Source organism: Dermochelys coriacea, chromosome 20, assembly GCF_009764565.3.
Source record: "Dermochelys coriacea isolate rDerCor1 chromosome 20, rDerCor1.pri.v4, whole genome shotgun sequence".
Taxonomy (NCBI): Eukaryota; Metazoa; Chordata; order Testudines; family Dermochelyidae; genus Dermochelys; species Dermochelys coriacea.
Window position 1 is genome coordinate 4,098,231 of NC_050087.2, and position 20,790 is coordinate 4,119,020.

Below are 20,790 nucleotides of genomic sequence, written 5' to 3' on the forward strand. Positions count from 1 at the left end.
GTGGGGATACTTCTGTGAATTTCACAGACATTTTATCAACTCACTTGAGCTTGTGTTTCCAATGGGTAAAAAAGGCATGAGACAGAGACATTTTGATGGTACAGCATCTCCTGATAGCATATCATGCAGTGATAACTCCCCAGGTCATTGCCACATACTTCATTCTCATCACCAAACGCATCTTGAGAGTTGTGGGGAGAGAAAATTACAAACAAAAGCCCAAAGAATGCTTGAGATGAGCTAAAATGTTGCAGGGAATATTTAGATTTTATTCTGCCCAACCAGAACTGCTGGAGTAAAACAAAGGGTCATTCGATCCCTTTAGCTAATGGCATCTAAAAATCTGAGTTTCTGTTGTTCTTGGCACTGATCTAAAAGGCCATGCTCAAGTCACCAGAAGCTAAACTTTATGTGCTAATCACAAAGGAGAACAACATCGACTTTTCTGCTCTATAAATGGCCACTTCTTCCTACTTTTCAGTACAAAATTATCTACTGCTTGCTTCGGCTCTTGGTCACATGGAGTTGGGTTTTTATCTTTACTAAATGACATAAAATGTCTCGGAGCCTCAATGAATAAAATAAATCGAAGGGTAAATATGGGATATTTACACATATACACACACATGAATGCTGGCATGCAGAAGACATGAAGATGTCTCTCCTTTCTTCACGGCTAGTAGCTGGGATGCTTTTGCATTGTGCGGGTACTGGATACTACCAAAATACTGTAAACAGTCTAAGTTTTTGGGTTTTTTTTACCCCTGCTAGCATGAATATAAATAACCTGCTGGTGGGATCAGTTTGTGAATTGGGCTTGAAGTTGTGGTAAATGCCTGAGAGACGGAAAACCAGCTTTTCTGATAGCCCATATGTAGTTCTATGGAGGGCGAAGAATTGCAGAAATGAAAACAATGCGGAGGCCCCATCCCCCCCCCTCCTGCCTCCGTTTCCCGCCTCCCCTCCTTCTTCTTTCCCGCCTTGCTTCTGTTTGTTTTGCTTTCTCTCTTTCTGAATGAACCCCCCCATTCCCCTTTCCGCCCCCTGCTCAGGCCCCAGTGCTGGTGCCTCTTTCTTGGAACTGCGCTGCATGCCAGTTGGAGGCCAGTGTGAGGAGGGGAAGTAGGGAAGGGGAGGGGGCAGAGGGAGAGAGCTTTCCTGCAAATCACATGATTACCCAGCTTATATAAATCACAGCTTGTTTTTCTCCATTTGCTGGGGATTTAAAGGCACAGGGTCCCTTTTTCAGGGAGGAGTCTTGTTCGGCCATTTCGAAGACAGGCCTCAGTCCCGATGTCACACACATATACAGGGAGAGAGGTCCTTAAGATCTTTTTATCAGTATTAGAATAAGTCAGTAGATTCCACTTTCTGATGCAAGGAGAGGAGACAGCTGTGATAATAAGAGATACACACATCCCACGGCATGCCATAAGCTCTATACATACAACTTCATTGAAATGCAGCCACATCTGCGGTGAAAGCCGACAGTTAGGGAACTACACGCTGCACACCACCAGCTAAGGGAATTTTGGCAATTGAGGCAAACATTTTCCTTCTAAGAAAGCACCACAGGATCTTTAAAGTCAATCTAAAGCAGGCAACGCCTTGATTTTTGAGACCCATGTACAGTGAAGTGAATGAAACTCAAATTTATCTACCATGGAAGAATAAAGTGGTGAGTCAGTCCAGCCAGAGGAGTATAGATATATCAAATCTGATGGTTACATTAGTCCGGATGGTTACATTTAGCTTCCACTGTTAAAGAAACTATTAAGAAGAAACAGGAACTTGTCTCAAATAGCAAAACTAGAAAGCTATTATCTACAAAAGTAAGGTACTTGCAAATAACCATTCTATAGAAAGAGTTGGCAAGCTGGTTGGAATTTTGGAAAGCACTCTGAAGGTGATATGCTAAGAATTCTTAGCCCTTGGGTTTGTGAGGAAGAGCAAAGGGTGTCAGCTGTGGTGTTCATTTCAGTCTCCAGTGGCTGTTTTAGAAGACAGATAAATCTCTGCCTCTTTTCCTTCTAGGAACTTTTCCAACTACCCTTCATTCTGCATGACACACCTATATTAGTGCTAAGATCTCTTTCCATCCTATGCAGACCTATAGATGAGTGGACTCACATAGTGAGAGGCCACCATGTGAAGCCAGAAGACTGTTTCTCCATTTGTCATGTTGTGCATTCAGACCACATTCCAGTGAATGCTGTGTTGTCAAATAAAATGAGGAGCAAGTGCTAATTTCTTTCATAGAAACAAAGCAGAAACTGAGAGGAAATGGACAAAAATTAACATTTGCAGAAAAATATTTCTTTAAAAGCTAAAGTATTTTTTCACCAAGGTTTTGTTTTGGGTGGGTAAGGGAGTTATATATTTTAAGGAGGAGGTGCTAATGTTGAAACTAGGGCTGTCGATTAATTGCAGTTAACTCACGTGATTAACTCAAAAAAATTAACTGCTATTAAAAAAATTAATCTTAATTAATCACACTGTTAAACAGAATACCAACTGAAATTTATTAAATATTTTTGGATGTTTTTCTACATTTTCAAATATATTGATTTCTATTACAACACAGAATAGAAAGTGTACAGTGCTCACTTTATATTATTTTTTATTACAAATATTTGCACTGTAAAAATTAACAAAAGAAATAGTATTTTTCAATTCACCTCATACAAGTACTGTAGTGCAATCTCTATCCTGAAAGTGTAACTTACAAATATAGATGTTTTTATTACATAACTGAACTCAAAAACAAAACAATGTAAAACTTTAGAGCCTACAAGTCCACTCAGTCCTACTTCTTGTTCAGCCAATCACTAAGACAAACAAGTTTGTTTACATTTACGGGAGACACTGCTGCCTGCTTCTTATTTACAATGTCACCTGAAAGTGAGAACAGGTGTTCATTTGGCACTTTTGTAGCTGGTGTTGCAAGGTATTTATGTGCCAGATATGCTAAACTTTTGTATGCCCCTTCAGGCTTCAGCCACCATTCCGGAGGACATGCTTCCATGCTGATGATGTTTGTTAAAAAAATAATGCGTTAATTAAATTTGTGACCGAACTCCTTGCGGGAGAATTGTATGTCCTCTGCTCTGTTTTACCTGCATTCTGCCATATATTTCATGTTATAGCAGTCTTGGATGATGACCCAGCACATGTTGTTTGATTTAGGAACACTGTCACTGCAGATTTGACAAAATGCAAAGAAGGTACCAATGTGAGATTTCTAAAAATTGCTACAGCACTCAACCCAAGGTTTAAGTATCTGAAGTGCCATCCAAAATCTGAGAGGGACGAGGTGTGGAACATGCCTTCAGAAGTTTAAAAAGAGCAACAATCAGATGCGGAAACTACAGAACCCAAACCACCAAAAAAGAAAATCAACCATCTGCTGGTAGCATCCGACTCAGATGATGAAAATGAACATGCATCGGTCCACTCTACTTTGGATTGTTATCGAGCAGAACCCGTCATCAGCATGGATGCATATCCTCTGGAATGGTGGTTGAAGCATGAAGGGACAGATGAATCTTTAGCACATCTGGCATGTAAATATCTTGCCGCTTACAACAGCACCATGCGAATGCCTGTTCTCACTTTCAAGTGACATTGTAAACAAGAATCGGGCAGCACTATCTCCTGCAAATGTAACCAAACTTGTTTGTCTGAGCAATTGGCTGAAGTAAGATGGAGTGGACTTGTGGGCTGTAATGTTTTACATTGTTTTATTTTTGAATATAGTTATTTTTGGTACATAATTCTACATTTGTAAGTTCACATTTCGTGATAAAGAGATTGCACTACAGTACTTATATTAGGTGAATTGAAAATACTATTTCTTTTGTTTTTTACAGTGCAAATATTTGTAATAAAAATAAATATAAAGTGAGCACTGTACACTTTGTATTCTGTGTTGTAATTGAAATCAATATATTTGAAAATGTAGAAAACATCAAAAAATTTAAATAAATGGTATTCTATTATTGTTTAACAGTGCGATTAATTGCACGATTATTTTTTTTAATCGCTTGACCAGCCCTAGTTGAAACTACTCTGTATATATAAATATAAGGTGAATGTATATCATTTGTAACTGTACTGAATTAAAACCAGCAAGATGCTTGAGACAATGAATTATTTTATGCAACACTTCACAATGTGTGACGCTAATAATGAAGCAGCTGGGCTTCACAGAACATTGTATTACTTGGGGGGGGGGAATCAGCAAGCTGAAAAGGGACAGAGAGAAACAGGACTTTTCAAATAGCTAAAATCCTTCCACATATATAGAAGTTCATAACACTCTAAAAACATGGAATATAAACCCTTTCCTCCCACAAGTATTTCCTCTTTTGTTCTTTGTTACATCATCATCCAGGTAGCAGACATAAAAATTCTGGGCCAAGTTCAGTCCTGGAGCAGGAAAACTCTATTGACTTCACTGAAATTACACCTGCTTACTGGGCTGAATGTGGACTCTCTATATTGTAACAGCATCAATGCTGTCAGGAAGATTATATACACAATGCTACATGCTGCAAGTATTTACCATAGAGAATATCCTGCTCTTACAAAGCGAAACTTCCTGTGGATTGGGAAAAAGCACAATCATGTGCACTCATCGCTCTGTCGCTGAAAGGGGCAGTTCTATGATAGAGTCGCATCAAGACTGCTTTGATGGATTACTTGTTCACTCAAACAGATAGAAGTCATTTGCAAGTGTGCAAAGACATCTTCTGGAAAATACCAAAATTTTAATTAGGGATGGGAGATTCTGATCAAGCGCATTTTAAACCCATTTAAACTTTCCAATTCCACCTTTACTCCTAGAACTACTTCTTTGGAAAGCTATGAACAGTTTGGTTATTTTTGTTTGTTTTCCATATGCACACTGAAGGGGTCCATCCGCTTACAATTCTCTGAAAGAAAGTCACCAAATATTTTGCTGTTCCTAGGCAACCACCATCTCCACCAGCATGCCAGAGTTGCTGTCAGTTGTGAACATGGTATCTTGTAAATTTTAGAGGTGTCAGCCCCCACCGTAGTAGTGTGGTGGGCGTGGGAGGGGTAAGTAGCCTTGATTCACAAGTGTAGCATCAATAGAAAGAATACTGGGTAATACAGGCACTACAAACAACACAACAGCAAGGTCAGGACTGACCCAAACTAATATACTGTTGTTGGATTTAAAAATTACCTGTGATGAATCTTATGCTAGGACACCTTGGACCAAATTCTTCTCTGGTGTAATTCCACTAAATCAGATGAGTTACACTAGAAAAAAATATGGCAGTCCCAACAAATACAGTAATTTACTGCAGTGCCTTGGAATCTGTTGATAAATCTTGGTAAATCTGGGGATGTTAGAAGATAAATTTAAAGTCGAATAGAACAGACTAAGGTTCATAGGGTAGGGTGTAGATTGCTTCTCAGGGAAGGACTAGTCACATCAGTATCGACTGAACTAATAGCAAGTGATGTGAACTTATGAGGGATGTGGTAACAGCAGAGGAGGGCAGTGAGAGCATGTGGGTCTACAGGGGGAGAGTGCTGCAAATCTCTGAGTGGAAGGAAATGGTGGTGAGTGTGTTCTGTGCATGGGAGAAGTAGTGCATATGTGTATGCAGGGGAAATTATTGTGTTGCTATGTGTGAGGGAAGGCACGTAAGTGTGGTGCATGTGGCAGGAATGGAGTGTGTCTGTGGTAGAGACAATGGTGTGTGTGCCTGTGTATTTGTGCATGTGCACAAGTGGGCAGGAATGTGAGTGTGAAGAGACTTGTTTATTCTGGGAAGGAAGGGCTTATGGCTGACCTGAGTGGAGCTGTGCATAGCAATGACAGGGTTTGGCAGTGTGCAAGTGGCAGTTGATTTTGCTTTGCCTTTATCAGTACATGTCAGTGAAGCAGTATGCAATTACATTATTTTTCAGCAGCTGTGTTTATCCTGTCAAATAAGGGCATACAATTAAAAATTTCTCATAAAAATAGCAACCCAACTTCCACATTTTCATATTTTAATGTAAAATCCGATGAAGCTATACTTGTTACACTGTTCTGGGGAACTAGCATGTGAATATGATCTGGCTTGAGTTTCATCAGCATTGCATATACACTTTTTTAAAAACAGACTAGCAAACTGGGATTCAGTGTTTTACATTTTCTCTAAAGGATTAGGCATTTTCCTCCTGTCCCCCTTCATTAGTAGGCATTTTTGAAATGCTGAACTTATTTTTCATTCAACCAGTCTTTTTGTGTGCGCATGCACTAGTTTAGAGGAAATATGTGCAGCTGTACAGTTGACACGGCCATACGTAAAAGGGCACGGTCATATTACTATTCATAATTTTTAAATAAATGTTCCTCATTTATAACACCACCTGCAAATTTGAAACTGAAACCCTTCCTCACAAAAGCTTCTTTCAGCTGCATAAGCACAGTGATTTGTTACTTCATGATAGCTTATAAGCATTCGAGTTGCACAAACTGGTTTGCTGTTGTAGGGTTGCTTGAGTGTTGGGCTGCACACATTGGTTCGTTGCTATACGGTAACTCAGGAGTGCTGGGATATGCATCTTTTTAATTTGGGGACTGCTTTTTGTGCTGGAATGCTGGCACTGTATTTTTAAATAAGTACTTCAGTACTTATTTTGAATAAAATAATTAAATGCATACTGTACACAGGCACTCTCATACAATGGTAATAATTGGGACCCTATAAGAACTTGATTAGAATAGATTGTTGAGAGACAAAAACAACAGATGTGGGAAATTTTGGCCCTTCCACACCTTAACAGTATCTTAGAAAGAAAAAACCCCACCACCATCACAGCGACTGGCTGTCAAAATCAAATCAGATAAACCATTTTACAACGATTTGACTGTATCCCTCTCCCCCTTCATATTTTGCTAGTTTTCTTACATTGTTAGCTTTTTGGGATGGGGATCCTGACCTCATGTGTTGATAAAACACTTAGCACTGGGGGTCCCAATCTTGGTTGTGGTTCCTGGGTGTTACTGAAACTGAAATAAAGTTATCCTTTTTGGAATTCTGTCTCATTCAGATTTACGTACCTGTTTTAGATATTAGTCCAATTGCCTAATAAAGCCTCGGTATGTAGCTAAGTAGGACAAAAAGGTTTCTCAAACCTTTCTCCTCTCCTCCTCTTTATCCTTCTTGAGTTTCTTGTTGTTGTTTATCTTAGCGCTCAAAGAAGTTTTGGCTTGACTGTGTTGTATTAGGTATGAGAGAGACAAGGAGGGTGAGGTACTGACACAGCTACAATTACACTGTATTTGGTATGGTCTGATGCAGATTAGGCAGAGTCAGCATTTAACAAAGCTTTCTGAGCCCCCTCTCCCCCTTATATGTAACATCTCTACCCTTCCCATTCTGGGCCTCCCTTGCAGAGAGGCTGCCAAATCCAGCACATCAATCTGGTGGTGGTGTAACAGGGATAAAAGTCCAGGAGGGGCCATGCCAGCTATCTGGAACTACTGTATTTCTATTTCATTCCCTAGAGCCTTGGGGGTTGGTTATGGAATCTGTGCCTTACCTGTTCAGATGTGTGTTGTGGCTTCTGGCAGGTGTCAGTCCCAGCTATTACAAAACGATTACATATTTTCTTTTGGATCAACACATGGAGTTTAAGAAATTAGATTGCTCTGAGATTTTTTTTTTTTTTAACACTTGTATTTTAATCATGTATTGCTTGCTTCAGTAACCCTTTGCTACTCATTCTCTGGATAACAACCTAAAGATCCAAAGCCATTACTTTTCTCTTCTCATTAACCAGTTTATTAGAACACGAGGGGAATTACATAAAATACCACCGACAAAGCAGCACTTGGGTAAATAGAGCAGATTGACATTCCATTTTTTTATAGTCTGTTTGAGGAGATGATGCCACCTGCTGGGCACCTGCTGTAAAATCTTTTAAAAGGGGTATTCAAATAATTTCCACTCTACCACCTAGCCACCTCTAACCTGACTGGCAGATTTCAGATATTTTTCTCTAAAATTATTACTACTTATATTTTCATGTCTTCAAACTCAACAGAAACTTCAGCAGTGATCACAGGGTCAGTACTTCTAGGGGCACAATGTAGTTTCCGCTGTGAGACCATATTTAGTTCTGATGGAAAACAACACATCCCTCTAAACCCCACCCACATGGTTCAAATATTTGGCATCCAGCAACTGATTCCCCTCGTGGTTCAGATATTTGCAGTACAAATCCATTGGCATAAGAGCACAAAATGCCATGAATTAAAGGAAATTTATGTGACCGTGTGGCTGGTGCAGTTTCTTATATCATTCACCAATGTACCATTGGGTGAAATACCTATGGGTCGGATTCTAATGGCATTACTCTAAACTGCAAGAGAAATTTAGGCAGGCAGAATGTAATTATTAGTCAGTATGGGAAGGGATTATGTCCCTAGCCTCTTTGCCAGAAGCTGGGAATGGGCGGCAGGGGATGGATCACTTGATGATTACCTGTTCTGTTCATTCCCTCTGAAGCACCCGTCATTGGCTATTGTCGGAAGACAGGATACTGGGCTATATGGATCTTTGGTCTAACCCAGTATGGCAGTTCTTATGTTCTTAATTAGCTGCACTGGAATTTAGACAAGACATCGGGGTTCACATACCTGCTCCTGTAAAAAAAAATGTGCCATATCATCTTTAATGACAACAAATGGCCAGGATCTTGGGTGTATATCATACCCAAAACAGCATATCCAGCAGTGCATTGTCCCCTAACATCATGGTGAGACATTGGGTCAGTACTCACTCAGAGGGAAGACTGACACCTACTGAATCACCAGTCCCACTTCCTGCAGCATTATCCTTGAGGAAGATAGTGTTTGTAAGAGCAGACAAAATTACAGCATGAAGTGGTACAGCAGCAGGTGTTTAGTTATGCCAGAAATACTTTCTAGGAAGTCATAATAATAGTGAGAGCTCCTCTTAGCATCTGCACTACCAAATTCCTCTGCTTTCTGAGGATGAAGCTGTGCGAGCATATGGTTCATAGGCAGAGAATAAATATTTCATTAATCATAGGTGAGGATTGATTCTCTTCTATGATTCTCTTCTTAGGCTTGAATAGAGACTGGGAATGGATGAGTCATTACACAAAGTAAAACTATTTCCCCATGTCATTTCTCCCCCCTACCCCACCCCCCACTGTTCCTCAGATATTCTTGTTAACTGCTGGAAATAGCCTACCTTGCTTGTCACCATGAAAGGTTTTCCTCCTTCCCCCCCGCTGCTGGTGATGGCTTATCTTAAGTGATCACTCTCCTTACAGTGTGTATGATAAACCCATTGTTTCATGTTTTCTGTGTGCGTATATCAATCTCCCCTCTGTTTTTTCCACCAAATGCATCCGATGAAGTGACCTGTAGCTCACGAAAGCTTATGCTCTAATAAATTTGTTAGTCTCTAAGGTGCCACAAGTACTCCTTTTCTTTTTGCGAATACAGACTAACACGGCTGCTACTCTGAAACCATCTTCTATGCATGTTCTTCTCTCTATTCTTTGTCAACTGCTCCCCCTCCTGGGCATCTTCCTTTCTGCAAAACGTTTATCTTTGTAAAATATGGATAACTTCTGTGCTTTCAGCTGCTGTGTTTGGATATATCTAGAGTGGTACTTAAATCTGAGAACTCCCAAAGGTGTCAGACAAAATCATCTTTCCTGGTTCAGTGAATGTTCTTCAATAATATTTAATTATTGTATCTCTCTCTCTGTGTATATATATATATATATGGAGTGATAACATTTTCAGGCCTTTTAAATAAAATAAATTCGGGGGTGGTTGTTTTTTTGCTTCTGGGTTGCTGAGTTATTGCTAATTATCCGGTCATCACTACCAGTAGAATGTTCCTTGTACTGCTGTCATCTTGTTCATGTTAACATTTTAAATACATCATTCAGACATTTAAGTACCAGCTGGAGCAGCACTGTGAACGGGCTTTCTTTAGTGACTGATGTGTGTCCTGCTGGAGGTGCACTAACAGTAAAACCAGGCATAATATCACCCAAATTTATCCTCAACAACAATTTGGATCATCGGTGACAGTGAAGAATGGGCTAAAGCTACATTTAAGCCAGACAGGCTTGATCTCTCAGTCATAACCAAATTTATTTCTACCCCACACACTCCTACCCTAATGTTTACATCACACTGTTTATTACAGGTTTCAGAGTAGCAGCCGTGTTAGTCCGTATTCGCAAAAAGAAAAGGAGTACTTGTGGCACCTTAGAGACTAATGAATTTATTTGAGCATAAGCTTTTGTGAGCTACAGGTCTCGAGACTTCGTGGTCTCTAAGGTGCCACAAGTACTCCTTTTCTTTTTACTGTTTATTACAGAACATGATGGTGAAACTGAAGTTAAGTAAAATGCAGTATATGTCCATGCTGGTAGTCTGTGGAGAGCTGGAAAGTCACAGGGTGCTGGCTTTTCCTCATTTCCCATTGTCTGAATGCCTATAAAAGCAGCTTAAACAAGGAGGAGGAGCCAGCCTAGCCATCTCTATTAGGAGAGGCTGCTACATAGGAGGATGAGATGAAAGGGGAGTCACCAGCCACCATCAGGAGAGGAACTAGGAGTTGCTAATGGGACCAGAAACCTCCATAGGGGAAGGAATGTTCAAAGCAGAAGGGAATCAGGCAGCTGGTGCAGAGGAATGGAGAAGAAAGGGACCTGATGACAGAAAATCATATGCCAGGTACCGAGGTGAGAGAAAGGGAGAAGCGTAGAGCAAAAACTGAGGTGTGATTGGTTTTGTTTTGTTAAAAACCGAACATGCATTGCATTAAAGATATTAACTCTACCTCGGTACTTTCCTCATTTTACTTTTCCACATAAGCTATTATAGTAGTTGCACAGGGCTGATACCTGACTGCAAATGGGATGGTGCTGAGAGGGGAGATGTCCTCACTATTAGCAGGTAGCCTACGTTGCTGGAGTTTGAGAACCCCTGGTGTACAACAAAGCTCATTTCAAGCTCCCTGCTGTGTTATTTTGGGGGCTGTGTCCCTCTCCTTAAAGGTTCCCATCACATGAAATGGTTTCTTTGGTCAAACAAAAAAGCCCCGCATCTTTTGCAGCCTGACCCATACAACAGAGCTGCAATCAGCTCAAACACTCCCTTCCTCCTGTTATTTTTATTCTTCTTCCCCACAAACTGTCGTTCCCCCCCCCTTAAAAAAACCCATATCCATTTTTGAAAATCATGTACCTTTTCCAGGCACCATACACAGATGTTTTCTGCCTGATGGAAGGATGCTCCAGTCACTTGCACGCTGGCATATTTACAGCCTTTCAGCCAATCTCAGGGATGCCATGGGAGCCACAAAAGTGCCTGCTTCCTTACCTTCTTCCCACAGGGCCCACAAAAGAAAATTGCAGGCACCAGTGGTGAGCATGGATACAGGGCACTAGCTCAATACAAGCCCGGCTCTCAGTGCAGGCAAGGAAACAGCTGAGCCAGGTGGAAGCGATTAAGGGTGGGAAGGGAGAGCAGCCCAGTGGTTAGGGCACAAGCAGAGGACTTGGGAGGCTTATTTTCAGTTCCCTACCCTGGCAGACTTCCTGCGTTACCTCGAGCAAGCTGCTCCAGTCTTTCCGTGCCTCGGTTTCCCACCTGTGAAATCAGCACTTTTCTACATCCTAGGGCCGTTGTGAGCTTAAATGCATTCAGGACAGTGAGATGCTCAGCTCCTACAAATGTATTTGAGCATAAGCTTTCGCGAGCTACAGCTCACTTCTCACGAAAGCTTACGCTCAAATAAGTGTGTTAGTCTCTAAGGTGCCACAAGTCCTCCTGTTCTTTTTGCGAATACAGACTAACACGGCCGCTCCTCTGAAACCTGTCGGCTCCTACCGTCATGGGAGGGAGGGCCTACAAATATCTTCGATAACAGGCGCTGGTTTTTGTGACATAAAAAAACCTAGTGATGGGCTGGGGGAGAAATTGGTCCAGAAATTAAGGTAAGGACTACATGTAGGGTGACCAGATGTCCCGATTTTATAGGGACAGTCCCAATTTTGGGGGCTTTTTCTTATGTAGGCGCCTATTGCCGCCCCACCCCCGTCCTGATTTTTCACATTTGCTGTTTGGTCACCCCAACTACAGGAGCTGCTGCTGTCTGTGGGAGGTCGCAGCGGGCCAGGCCTATTTACAGGGCGGGGGATGGGGGCTCCCATTCTAGCTCTCGGGGGGGGGGGGGGGCCTGGCCAGCGCAGCCCTGCCCCGTGACGAGCTGCCCGGGGTAGGGGAGGCACCTGACTGGGGCAGCTTCGTTACCCGCCCAATTACTAGCCTAAGGGTGGGGGCACCCGCCGCCCCGGGAGGGCGGAGCTGAGGCGGGGCCTACGCGAGGGCGCGACTCGGCCTTTCCCGCCGTTTCCGCCCACCCCGAGGCGGCGCCAGCCGCGGCCGCCGCCCCCTCCCCCCCCTCGCTGGCCATTGGCTGCCCTCGTGTGACGTAAGCCAAGGCGGGCGGTTGAGTCACGCTCGTGCGGCTGGTGGGCGGGGCCAGGGGAAGGGCCGAAGCGGGGCGGGGGCGTGTAGGGTGGTCACGGGGGGGGAGGGGAAAGAACAAGGGGGGGGCTGTAAAGGGGGCAGAGGAATGGAGGGAGGGGGAGGGTACAAGGGGGGCTATAAAGGGGGACAGAGCAATGGGGGAGGGGGAGATACTGGGGGGGGCTATAGGGGTCATAGAGGGAGGGGATGGTACTGGTGGGCAGTAAGGGCAATGGGGGAGGGTACTGGGGGGCTGTAAAGGGGGACATCAATGGGGGAGGAGGAGGATGCTGGGGGGCTATACGGGGTAGGGGCTATAGGGGAAGGAGCAGTGTGGGGAGGGGGAGAATACTGGGTGGCTGTAGGGGGGGAGGGCAATGGGGGAGGGTAATGGGGAGCTGTAGGAAGGCCTCAATAAGTCATCTGGTTCAGGCCCCTGCACTAAGATAGGACTAAGTATTGTGTGGACCATCCCTGACAAGCATTTGCCTAACCTGTTCTTGAAATCTAACCTCCCTAGGTAATTTGTTCCAGTGCTTAACTACCCTGACAGTTAGGAAGCTTTCCTAATGCTTAAACTAAATCTCCCTTGCTCAATTTAAGACCGTTCCTTCTTGTCCTGGCCTAAATGGATAATGAGAACAATTTATCACCCTCCTTTTCGTAACAACCTTTCACCTACTTGAAAATTATCATTCCCTCCCCTCCCCCATCTTCTCTTTTCAAAACCAATCCAATTTTTTCAGTCTTATAGGTCATGTTTTCTAGATCTTTAATATTTTTTGTTGCTCTCCTATGGGCTTTCTCCACATCTTTCCCAAACTGTGGTGCTCAGAACTGGACAGAATACTGCAGTTGAGGCCTTATCCCTGTTGGAATGGAGTGGAAGAATTACTTCTTGTGTACTGCTTACAATGTTTTGTTTTTGGCAACAGTATTACATTGTTGACTTATTTAGTTTGTGATCCACTATAATCATTCATCCTTTTCTGCCCTACTCCTTCCTAGACAGTCATTTCCCATTTTGTATTTGTGCAACTGATTATTGCTTCCTAACAGGGGTACTGTGCCGTTATGCCTATTGAATTTCATCCTGTTTATTTCAGACCATTTCTCTATTTTGTCAATATAATTTTGAATTCTAATCATGCCCTCCAAAGTGCTTGCAACCTCTCCCACCTTGGTATTGTCCACAAACTTTATCAGTGTACTTTCTATCTCATTATTAATATCATTTATGAAGATACAGAATAGAACTGGACCTGGGACAGATCTCTATGGGACCCCACTTGATATGCCCTTCCAGCTTGGCCGTGAAAACATTGATAACTATTCCCTGAGTACGATTTTTCCAACCAGTTGTGCACCTACCTAGGTTTGTCAAGGCTATATTTCTCTAGTTTCTTTTATCAGAAGGTCAAGCGACAGTATCAAAAACCTTACTAAAGTCAAGATATCATCTACTCCTTCTCCATGACTTGTTACCCTGTCAAAGAAGGATATTAAGTTGGTTTTGATACAATTTGTTCTTGACAAATCCATGTTGACTGATACCTTATTTTCTTCTAGTTGCTTATAAATTGATTGATTGTTTGCTGCATTATTTTTCCAGATACATAATATGAGCTGACTGGTCTATAAGTCCCTGGGTTGTCCTTATTCCCCTTTTTACAGCTAGGTACTATATTTGCCCATTTCTTCTTCTCCAGGTAAGGGACGATGGATCTGTAGAACATCCAATTTTTTTTTTTTAAATGAAGTATCTGTTTATTCCACAGATACATCTACAAAGGGGAAGCTTCATTTGCGAGCAGGTCCTGCTGAATTATCCTTTGGAGAACTGAGCAGGTATAAGTGACAAACTTCACGCAGCCCAATTGTAATGCCAAAATAAAACCCTTAACAGGGAACCAGAGGGCCTCTAAAATGAAATTAAGCAGCAGATGATATTGCATTAAATGAATGACAACTAGAAAAAGGGAATCTGCTTACGTATGACCAGGATCAGTTTGCAAGTTAGCTGCTCTGACACCTGGGAGTCTCGTAAGTAAGAGGTGCCTTAGCAAATAAACACTGGAGAACGGAGAAGGAAAGAATCTCTGGATTTGAATAGTCAGCCCCATTTTGTTTTTAGACGTGAGAAATGTCTTCTGATGATCACTGGTCTGCGGAGGAAGAGAATAGTCAAGTATCTAAACTGACACGGAAAGCCAGAGATTCTCCATTTGTTCCTGTAGGTGAGTTGAATCTTTCTGTACACACAGAGTGCTGTGGACAGGGTTTTATTGTAATAATTCTGGCCTGTTTTTCCTCAGAAATAATCTCTTCAGTTAGCAATGGAGATTAATGTTTTTTTTCAGAAATAGCTAAAATTTACACTATTTAAACATGGAACAGCAAAACTGATGGTGTGAAAAGGTTTTTCTCCTTCCACTGTCACCTATCGTACAGCATTACTCTATCCTAATAGGATGGCCAGACTGGAGTATAGATCTGTTGCAAAGGTGGCTGTTACTTTATCAGTAGTCTGATGGAAGCCTGTTATAACCTTCATTTAAAAGGTGTTTTTTTTAAAAGGTGTAATTGTGCAGCTTCCTATAGTACCTTCTACAGGGGGGTTCTTCCCTCAGAAACAGAGCTTTACAGGTTTCCATATTCTCACACCAGTGAATCAGACCTTCCTTTAAAAACCAATAAACTAAGTGAGATGAATCACATCCAGAATACTAGGTTTTCAGGAACTGTGCAGACCTGGAAAGGCAAGGAGAAGCCTGGCAATGTTTCATCCATCAAACTTCATTAGGCTTCCCTAACATTTAGCAGCAACAGCAGGACTGTCAGAACAGAAGCTCTTCTAAACCATAAAGTGATTTGTATGTACCAGACTAAATGAACACAGGCTAATCTGTATACACTGTTGTCAATTTAGCAGGTTGCGAGGACACAGCTTGCTTTTTTGCAGATTGTGGGGGTGATTAATTGAAAGATAAAAGAATAATTGTTGTTCAATTTATATACCAAATAATAAAAGTAATTGAAAGTGATTTATAGGCCCTGACTTCACTTCAAAAGCAAAGAAGATAGAGTTAAAATTAAACCTCTAACTGATGCTTTGGAAAGCAGAAAGTTGGATGCTTTGTTCAAACAGCATGTCTAATTTAGCATTTGGTAAACACTGCTTTTTTAAGTCAGAAGGGGCAGATTCTGCAAACCTTAATATGCTGATTCCTCACCCTATGCACTATTTGGTAGATTTTAGCTTAAGGAATGTAGTACTTAGAATATCTGACATTCTTTAAGCCAAAGTTACATTTTCTGGTTGTACAAATTTATTGAACTTCCCCCTCCTTCTGAATGCATAGGGATGGCAGGCTTTGTTGCTGTTGTGAGCTATGGTCTCTACAAGCTAAAACACAGAGGAGATCAGAAAATGTCAGTCCATCTCATTCACATGAGAGTTGCAGCACAAGGCTTTGTCGTAGGAGCAATAACAATAGGTAAGATACTGATTTGTGCAGAGACCTTTTTAAGATACCTTTGCCGTAGCTGAACCTCTTTCTGGGGGGCAGATGGGTTAGTCTTCTGCCTATATTATAAAGAGCCTACTCATAGGCTGCTTCTTACCTCTTTTTTCAGCAAGAATTCTCCCATTTCAAAGCTAACAGCTATATCTTCTGTAAATCAATATAGCTCATGATTAATGATATAGCTATTCAAACTGGGATGTATTGGACCATTTAATGTCCAGCTGTTACCTCTTTGCACCACTTATTTTTTTAGGATATTTACAGAAGACATTTTTACTGCTAAATAATTTTACCTGTGCTAGTTTGCAGACATTACAATTAAATAAGAAGCAAAACTATTTGCATGAAGAGTAATTGCTGAACTATCTTTCATATGAAAAACACCAATAGATAACAGTATCTGCTCTCTTTTGTTAGGTGTTCTCTTCTCTATGTATAAGGATTACGTTAAACCTCAGTTCAAGAATGGGGCCAAAAAGTGAACCAACTCCATAGGACCAAGCAGGAGAGGAAAGCATATGTTCAGAATTATTTATTTAGAATTTCTATATGTAAACCTTGTAAGAATTTTAAGTAATCACCACCAGGACTTCTGTTAGCTCTGTCATTGAATGGCTGCTCTATGTTAAAGCCAACTGTTGGGATCAATACCTAAACTCACAATATCCATGTCTATGATGCTAGAGGCAATAGACTCATCATGACCGACAGCACAGTCAGTACCAATTTTTCAGCATTCCCAGCCAGCTAGAGTACTGTGCAAGGAGGAGAACAGTTATCTAGGGCAGAGGCAGCCATCTACCTACATCAAGCTCAGAATGTTGCAGTACTCCTCCCATGCAGCCTAGTTAGGAAAGAGGGCTACAGTATGGTAAGAGAGCATTACAAGATTGTTCTTTGGGGTTGGCAGTAGACAGCTAACAGAAGCCCTGAATAGTCGAATGTCGTGTACCACAGCTGGTTGTCTAAATGTTTTGTACGAATATATTTTGTCAGCTGCTGTTTGTTTATGCTATTTTATTTATTAAATCTTTATATATAGCGTAACCCACTTGGTTACAATAAAATACTCGTTTCAACTTGCTGAAGCCAACAGTTACAGTTACAATAAGTAGATTTTGAACAGGTGCTCACCATGAAATACTGGGTCAATGCTCTTTGGCCTGTTGCATATTTCATGTCATTGCTATTGAGACCTTCACCTGCCGGACATACTCTGTTTAACAGAGATGCTCTCTAAACCACAGCAGTGATTAACATGATACAAGTAACGAGATAACTAGCCTCTTCCTTCCAACTAAAGCAAGTGTTTGCAAACAAAAGCTCTGGCAGCTATTTAAGAACTCCCCAGAGATAACACATTAGAGGGACTCCTGGTTCAGTTACTGTACAGCTGAGACTTGCCTGACAAGGAAAGATGGCAACAAATTACAGCTAGCACCAACTGGGGTAGAGACCAAGGCTAGAGGCAGGCTGCCTATAGAGAGAATCAGCTGAGGAGGGACTATTCCTCAGCTTTAAACCAAGATCCTTAGTGGCCCTTGTATGTAGCTACAGCAGCAAGCAGAAGCCCAGTATCTAAATGACACTAGGCCAACTTGCTAGATGCCTAATTCACATTGGCGAAGGTAATATTGTAATGGGATTTACTCAAAACAAAAACAAGTACCACCTGCAACAGACTTAGGCTATGTTTACACTTCAGGCCTTACAGCGGCATTGCTGTACAAGCGGTAAGGTCTCCTGGGTAGCTGTGCTTTGCCAGCAGGAGAGAGCTCTTCTGCTGGCATAATTAAACCATCCACAATGAGCAGCATTAGCTATGTTGGCAGGAGAGGCTCTCCTGTTGACATAGTGCTGTCCACACCAGCACTTTTGCCAGTGAAACTGATGTTGGTAAGGGGTGGGTGGTTTTTCTTCTACACACTTCTGACCTACAAAAGTTTTACTGACAAAAGTAGTAGTGTAGACAAAACTTTAGTGTGAGAGAGAGAGTATCCGAATAAGACTCATTTTGCAAAAACATTTACAGCATGTGTTTCCACATTAACTGGTGGAAACTTGGACACCATTGCCCATGCTATACTTCAATCCAAACTTTAGGGTCTCTCTACAGTTTGAAGCCAGAGAATATCCTCTGGTGTATTGCATTCAGTACTCATACTGGGGGCATTTTACTTCCCTCGCATGTAATAGCTACAAGTTTTTGCAGTTCATACTGTACAGTCTGTTCTTGTACAGAAAACAGCCAGTGAAAGTTATTAACTTTCTGGGTAATCTGATCTGAAGAATATCAGCATTATTTCTTAAGCAAATGAAGCCTGAACAGAAAAAGCTAAAGTGAATTTGACACATTTATTTGATAGTCTGGAATTCCATCATGTTCATCACAAGTCAAAGTATAATCAATATATTTAATAAATTAGTGCCAAATACACAGGGATAGAAATGCTTCATTGGTAAGAGATTTAATTAAAAAACAGAAATAAGATGCCTCAGAACTGAGCCTACATAGACATATATAAAAATATAATTCAGGGCATCTTCCATGTGAAGGCAATTCCTGCCTCAGGGTTCTTAGCACAACTGCAAAAGATTTATCCTTTTAAAAACAAAATACTTTCCCACCCAGAATATCATGGCCTCAAGCTCTGAGTTTGGAACCATCCAATTCTCAGAAATTATCCTAATCATTCAAGACTTCTTGAAATGGCAGGAAAATGCAAAGCTCATGTTCAATTCCATTTGTGTAAAGCTAGTCCCAGGAAAAGTTACCCCAATTCTGTGATTGTTGGATTTATTCAGTTGCATTTATGGCTGGAAGAACTACATGAAGAATTTCTTCAAAGTTCCCTCTTCAGGACTTAATAGTTAACAGGCACTTTCCATAGTGAGCACTCTTAAAAGAGAAAAGGAGTACTTGTGGCACCTTAGAGACTAACAAATTTATTAGAGCATAAGCTTTCGTGAGCTACAGCTCACTTCATCGGATGCATCCGATGAAGTGAGCTGTAGCTCACGAAAGCTTATGCTCTAATAAATTTGTTAGTCTCTAAGGTGCCACAAGTCCTCCTTTTCTTTTTGCGAATACAGACTAACACGGCTGCTACTCTGAAACCTCTTAAAAGAGCAGTGTCTACTCCTTTAACTGTATAGACAGATACTTAAACCAAGGATTCTATAGATCCCCACCTCTGATGTCAGGAGTAAAACCTACATTGGCATTACCTCTGCAAACTGTTTGTATTTTGAAATTGAGAATTAAGTAATTCAACACACTGTCGGTCAAATAAAAGCTGGGATGTGATGACAAAGAAAACAAAGTTAGACTGAATGCAAAAAAATACAACTCTTTTTATCCTCCCATTTCAGTTATACTGTAGTTACCATCTCCTAAGCAGCAGTCAGCAATGTAGTTGTAGGGGACAAGGCAAGCACTTGAAATAAAATCCTAGAGCAGCTCAGTATTGAAGAACTGGCCAGATGCTTAGAAGAGGTGGGCAGGGAAGCGAGAACTGCCACGCTCTTGGTGGAGACCTCTTCAGATAGCTATAGTGGAGGCTAGAGAGGTTTGAGATGATAGGACTCATTGCTATAGTAACCAAGCACTTAAGTACCTGGACAGATAGAGAGGACGTTTTTAGAGAGAAGGAAGCAGAAATGGAAGAGAATGCCCAAAACATACTCTGCATTTTACAGAAGCCTTGTACGCTTCTTCCTTAGGCTCCAATGGATTTACACTTCAGAATTTGCCCATGCTTTTGAGTTAATTATTTCTCATTGTGTAGTCTCCTTAATGTACTTCATAAATGAGATTCAAAATCAAATGTAAAAACTTATTACTCATTTGGACAATCTTCCAAAAGCTGGAAAACATGTTAGTGTCCCATCATTTAGTTGGCCTAAGAAACACCAAGCAGAATAAGTTTAGATCTAAATCAATAAGCTATCAAATATCTATAATTTACTCCTCAAATAATTTACAATTAAAAAAAGGATTAAAGAAAATATTTTGAGTACCTAAAGGGAAGACAAACCCATAGGGTGTGTGATATTATGAACTGGTTTGACTCTGGCTCTTCATTGATCCTATGAGAACCTTCATGGCTGATGTCAAGTGCAATGTCTGTTGATTCCATCTTGCGCTCCTCTGCAGATGTCAGTTTTATCCTGTGCTCCTTCTCGAAGGAAATCTTTCCATCATTCGTGATGCTTGACCATACCCGTTTCTGAACTAACCAAAAGTAAGGAAAATCCTTTTCCGCAGCACAAAGGGGCTTCAAAATTGTTTTTGTTCTTGCTACTGCAGTTCAGGGAATCATCTAGTCACAATTGAGTCTGCATCAACATTGTTCAGAAGGAAGAGTTCAGGGTGAGTAGTAAGTCCCAGCCGATACTAGAGAAGGCAAAGAAAAAAATTAGGGAAACCACTTTGAAACAGAAGCCAAAGACAGTGAAATCAAGGGATGATTAGGTTGAAATCACTAACGAGAGGGTTTTGTGCTTTGGCTTTCTTCAGCCTAAAACTTTGTTAAAAAGTCCTTGATCAATGCTTCAAATCCTGAAGTAATACAGAAACATCTTATGTTGTTCAGACAATGAGTTTCATAGGACTTGTACAATCCAGAAGTGCAAGCAGGCTCTCCTGGAGTCCATGTAGAGAATATTCCTCCAGGGCAGGTAATAATTGAGACAACTGCATGCCAC

The 20,790-nt window shown here is 41.3% G+C and overlaps 2 protein-coding genes and 2 long non-coding RNA genes across 11 annotated transcripts in view; 2 read left to right on the forward strand and 2 right to left on the reverse strand.

Annotated features, from left to right (window-relative positions):
- Window positions 1-4,058: 4,058 nt before the first annotated feature.
- On the reverse strand, window positions 4,059-9,169 carry LOC122458346. The gene is made up of 3 exons (XR_006278352.1): window positions 7,570-9,169; window positions 6,936-7,036; window positions 4,059-4,751 (listed from the first exon to the last, which is right to left on the reverse strand). It is a non-coding gene; the product is annotated as an uncharacterized LOC122458346 (long non-coding RNA).
- A 691-nt stretch (window positions 9,170-9,860) lies between these two features.
- Window positions 9,861-10,813, forward strand: LOC122458348. Its single transcript, XR_006278354.1, has 2 exons — window positions 9,861-10,223; window positions 10,398-10,813. It is a non-coding gene; the product is annotated as an uncharacterized LOC122458348 (long non-coding RNA).
- Window positions 10,814-12,001: 1,188 nt separating this feature from the next.
- HIGD1C (HIG1 hypoxia inducible domain family member 1C) lies at window positions 12,002-18,700 on the forward strand. 3 transcript variants are annotated; one of them, XM_043506604.1, is made up of 5 exons: window positions 12,002-12,021; window positions 14,335-14,404; window positions 14,691-14,793; window positions 15,919-16,053; window positions 16,501-18,700. In XM_043506604.1, the coding sequence occupies exons 3-5, from the start codon at window positions 14,700-14,702 to the stop codon at window positions 16,563-16,565; spliced, it is 294 nt and encodes a 97-aa protein (XP_043362539.1). In that variant the 5' UTR covers window positions 12,002-12,021; window positions 14,335-14,404; window positions 14,691-14,699; the 3' UTR covers window positions 16,566-18,700. The 3 variants fall into 3 exon arrangements, with proteins under 3 accessions (XP_043362539.1, XP_043362540.1, XP_038234126.1); XM_043506605.1 differs by lacking the exon at window positions 12,002-12,021 and adding an exon at window positions 12,948-13,076 and having other exon boundaries at window positions 14,335-14,603; XM_038378198.2 differs by lacking the exon at window positions 12,002-12,021 and adding an exon at window positions 12,948-13,076.
- Window positions 18,701-19,417: 717 nt separating this feature from the next.
- Window positions 19,418-20,790, reverse strand: part of SLC11A2 (solute carrier family 11 member 2) — a 58,735-nt gene continuing 57,362 nt past the window's right edge. For all 6 annotated transcript variants that reach the window (XM_038378186.2, XM_038378191.2, XM_038378190.2 and 3 more), the window contains one exon: window positions 19,418-20,479. In XM_038378186.2, coding sequence (XP_038234114.1) covers window positions 20,402-20,479 — 78 coding nt within the window. In that variant the 3' untranslated portion in view covers window positions 19,418-20,401. The remainder of the gene's footprint in view (window positions 20,480-20,790) is intronic.

What these genes read in the sequence shown, in the direction of transcription:
- HIGD1C (XM_043506604.1), top strand. Translation starts at nt 14,700, where the DNA reads ATGTCTTCTGATGATCACTGGTCTGCGGAGGAAGAGAATAGTCAAGTA. An exon ending in TTCTCCATTTGTTCCTGTAG is followed by an intron (nt 14,794 to 15,918) that starts GTGAGTTGAATC and finishes CTGAATGCATAG; the next exon opens with GGATGGCAGGCTTTGTTGCT. An exon ending in CGTAGGAGCAATAACAATAG is followed by an intron (nt 16,054 to 16,500) that starts GTAAGATACTGA and finishes CTCTTTTGTTAG; the next exon opens with GTGTTCTCTTCTCTATGTAT.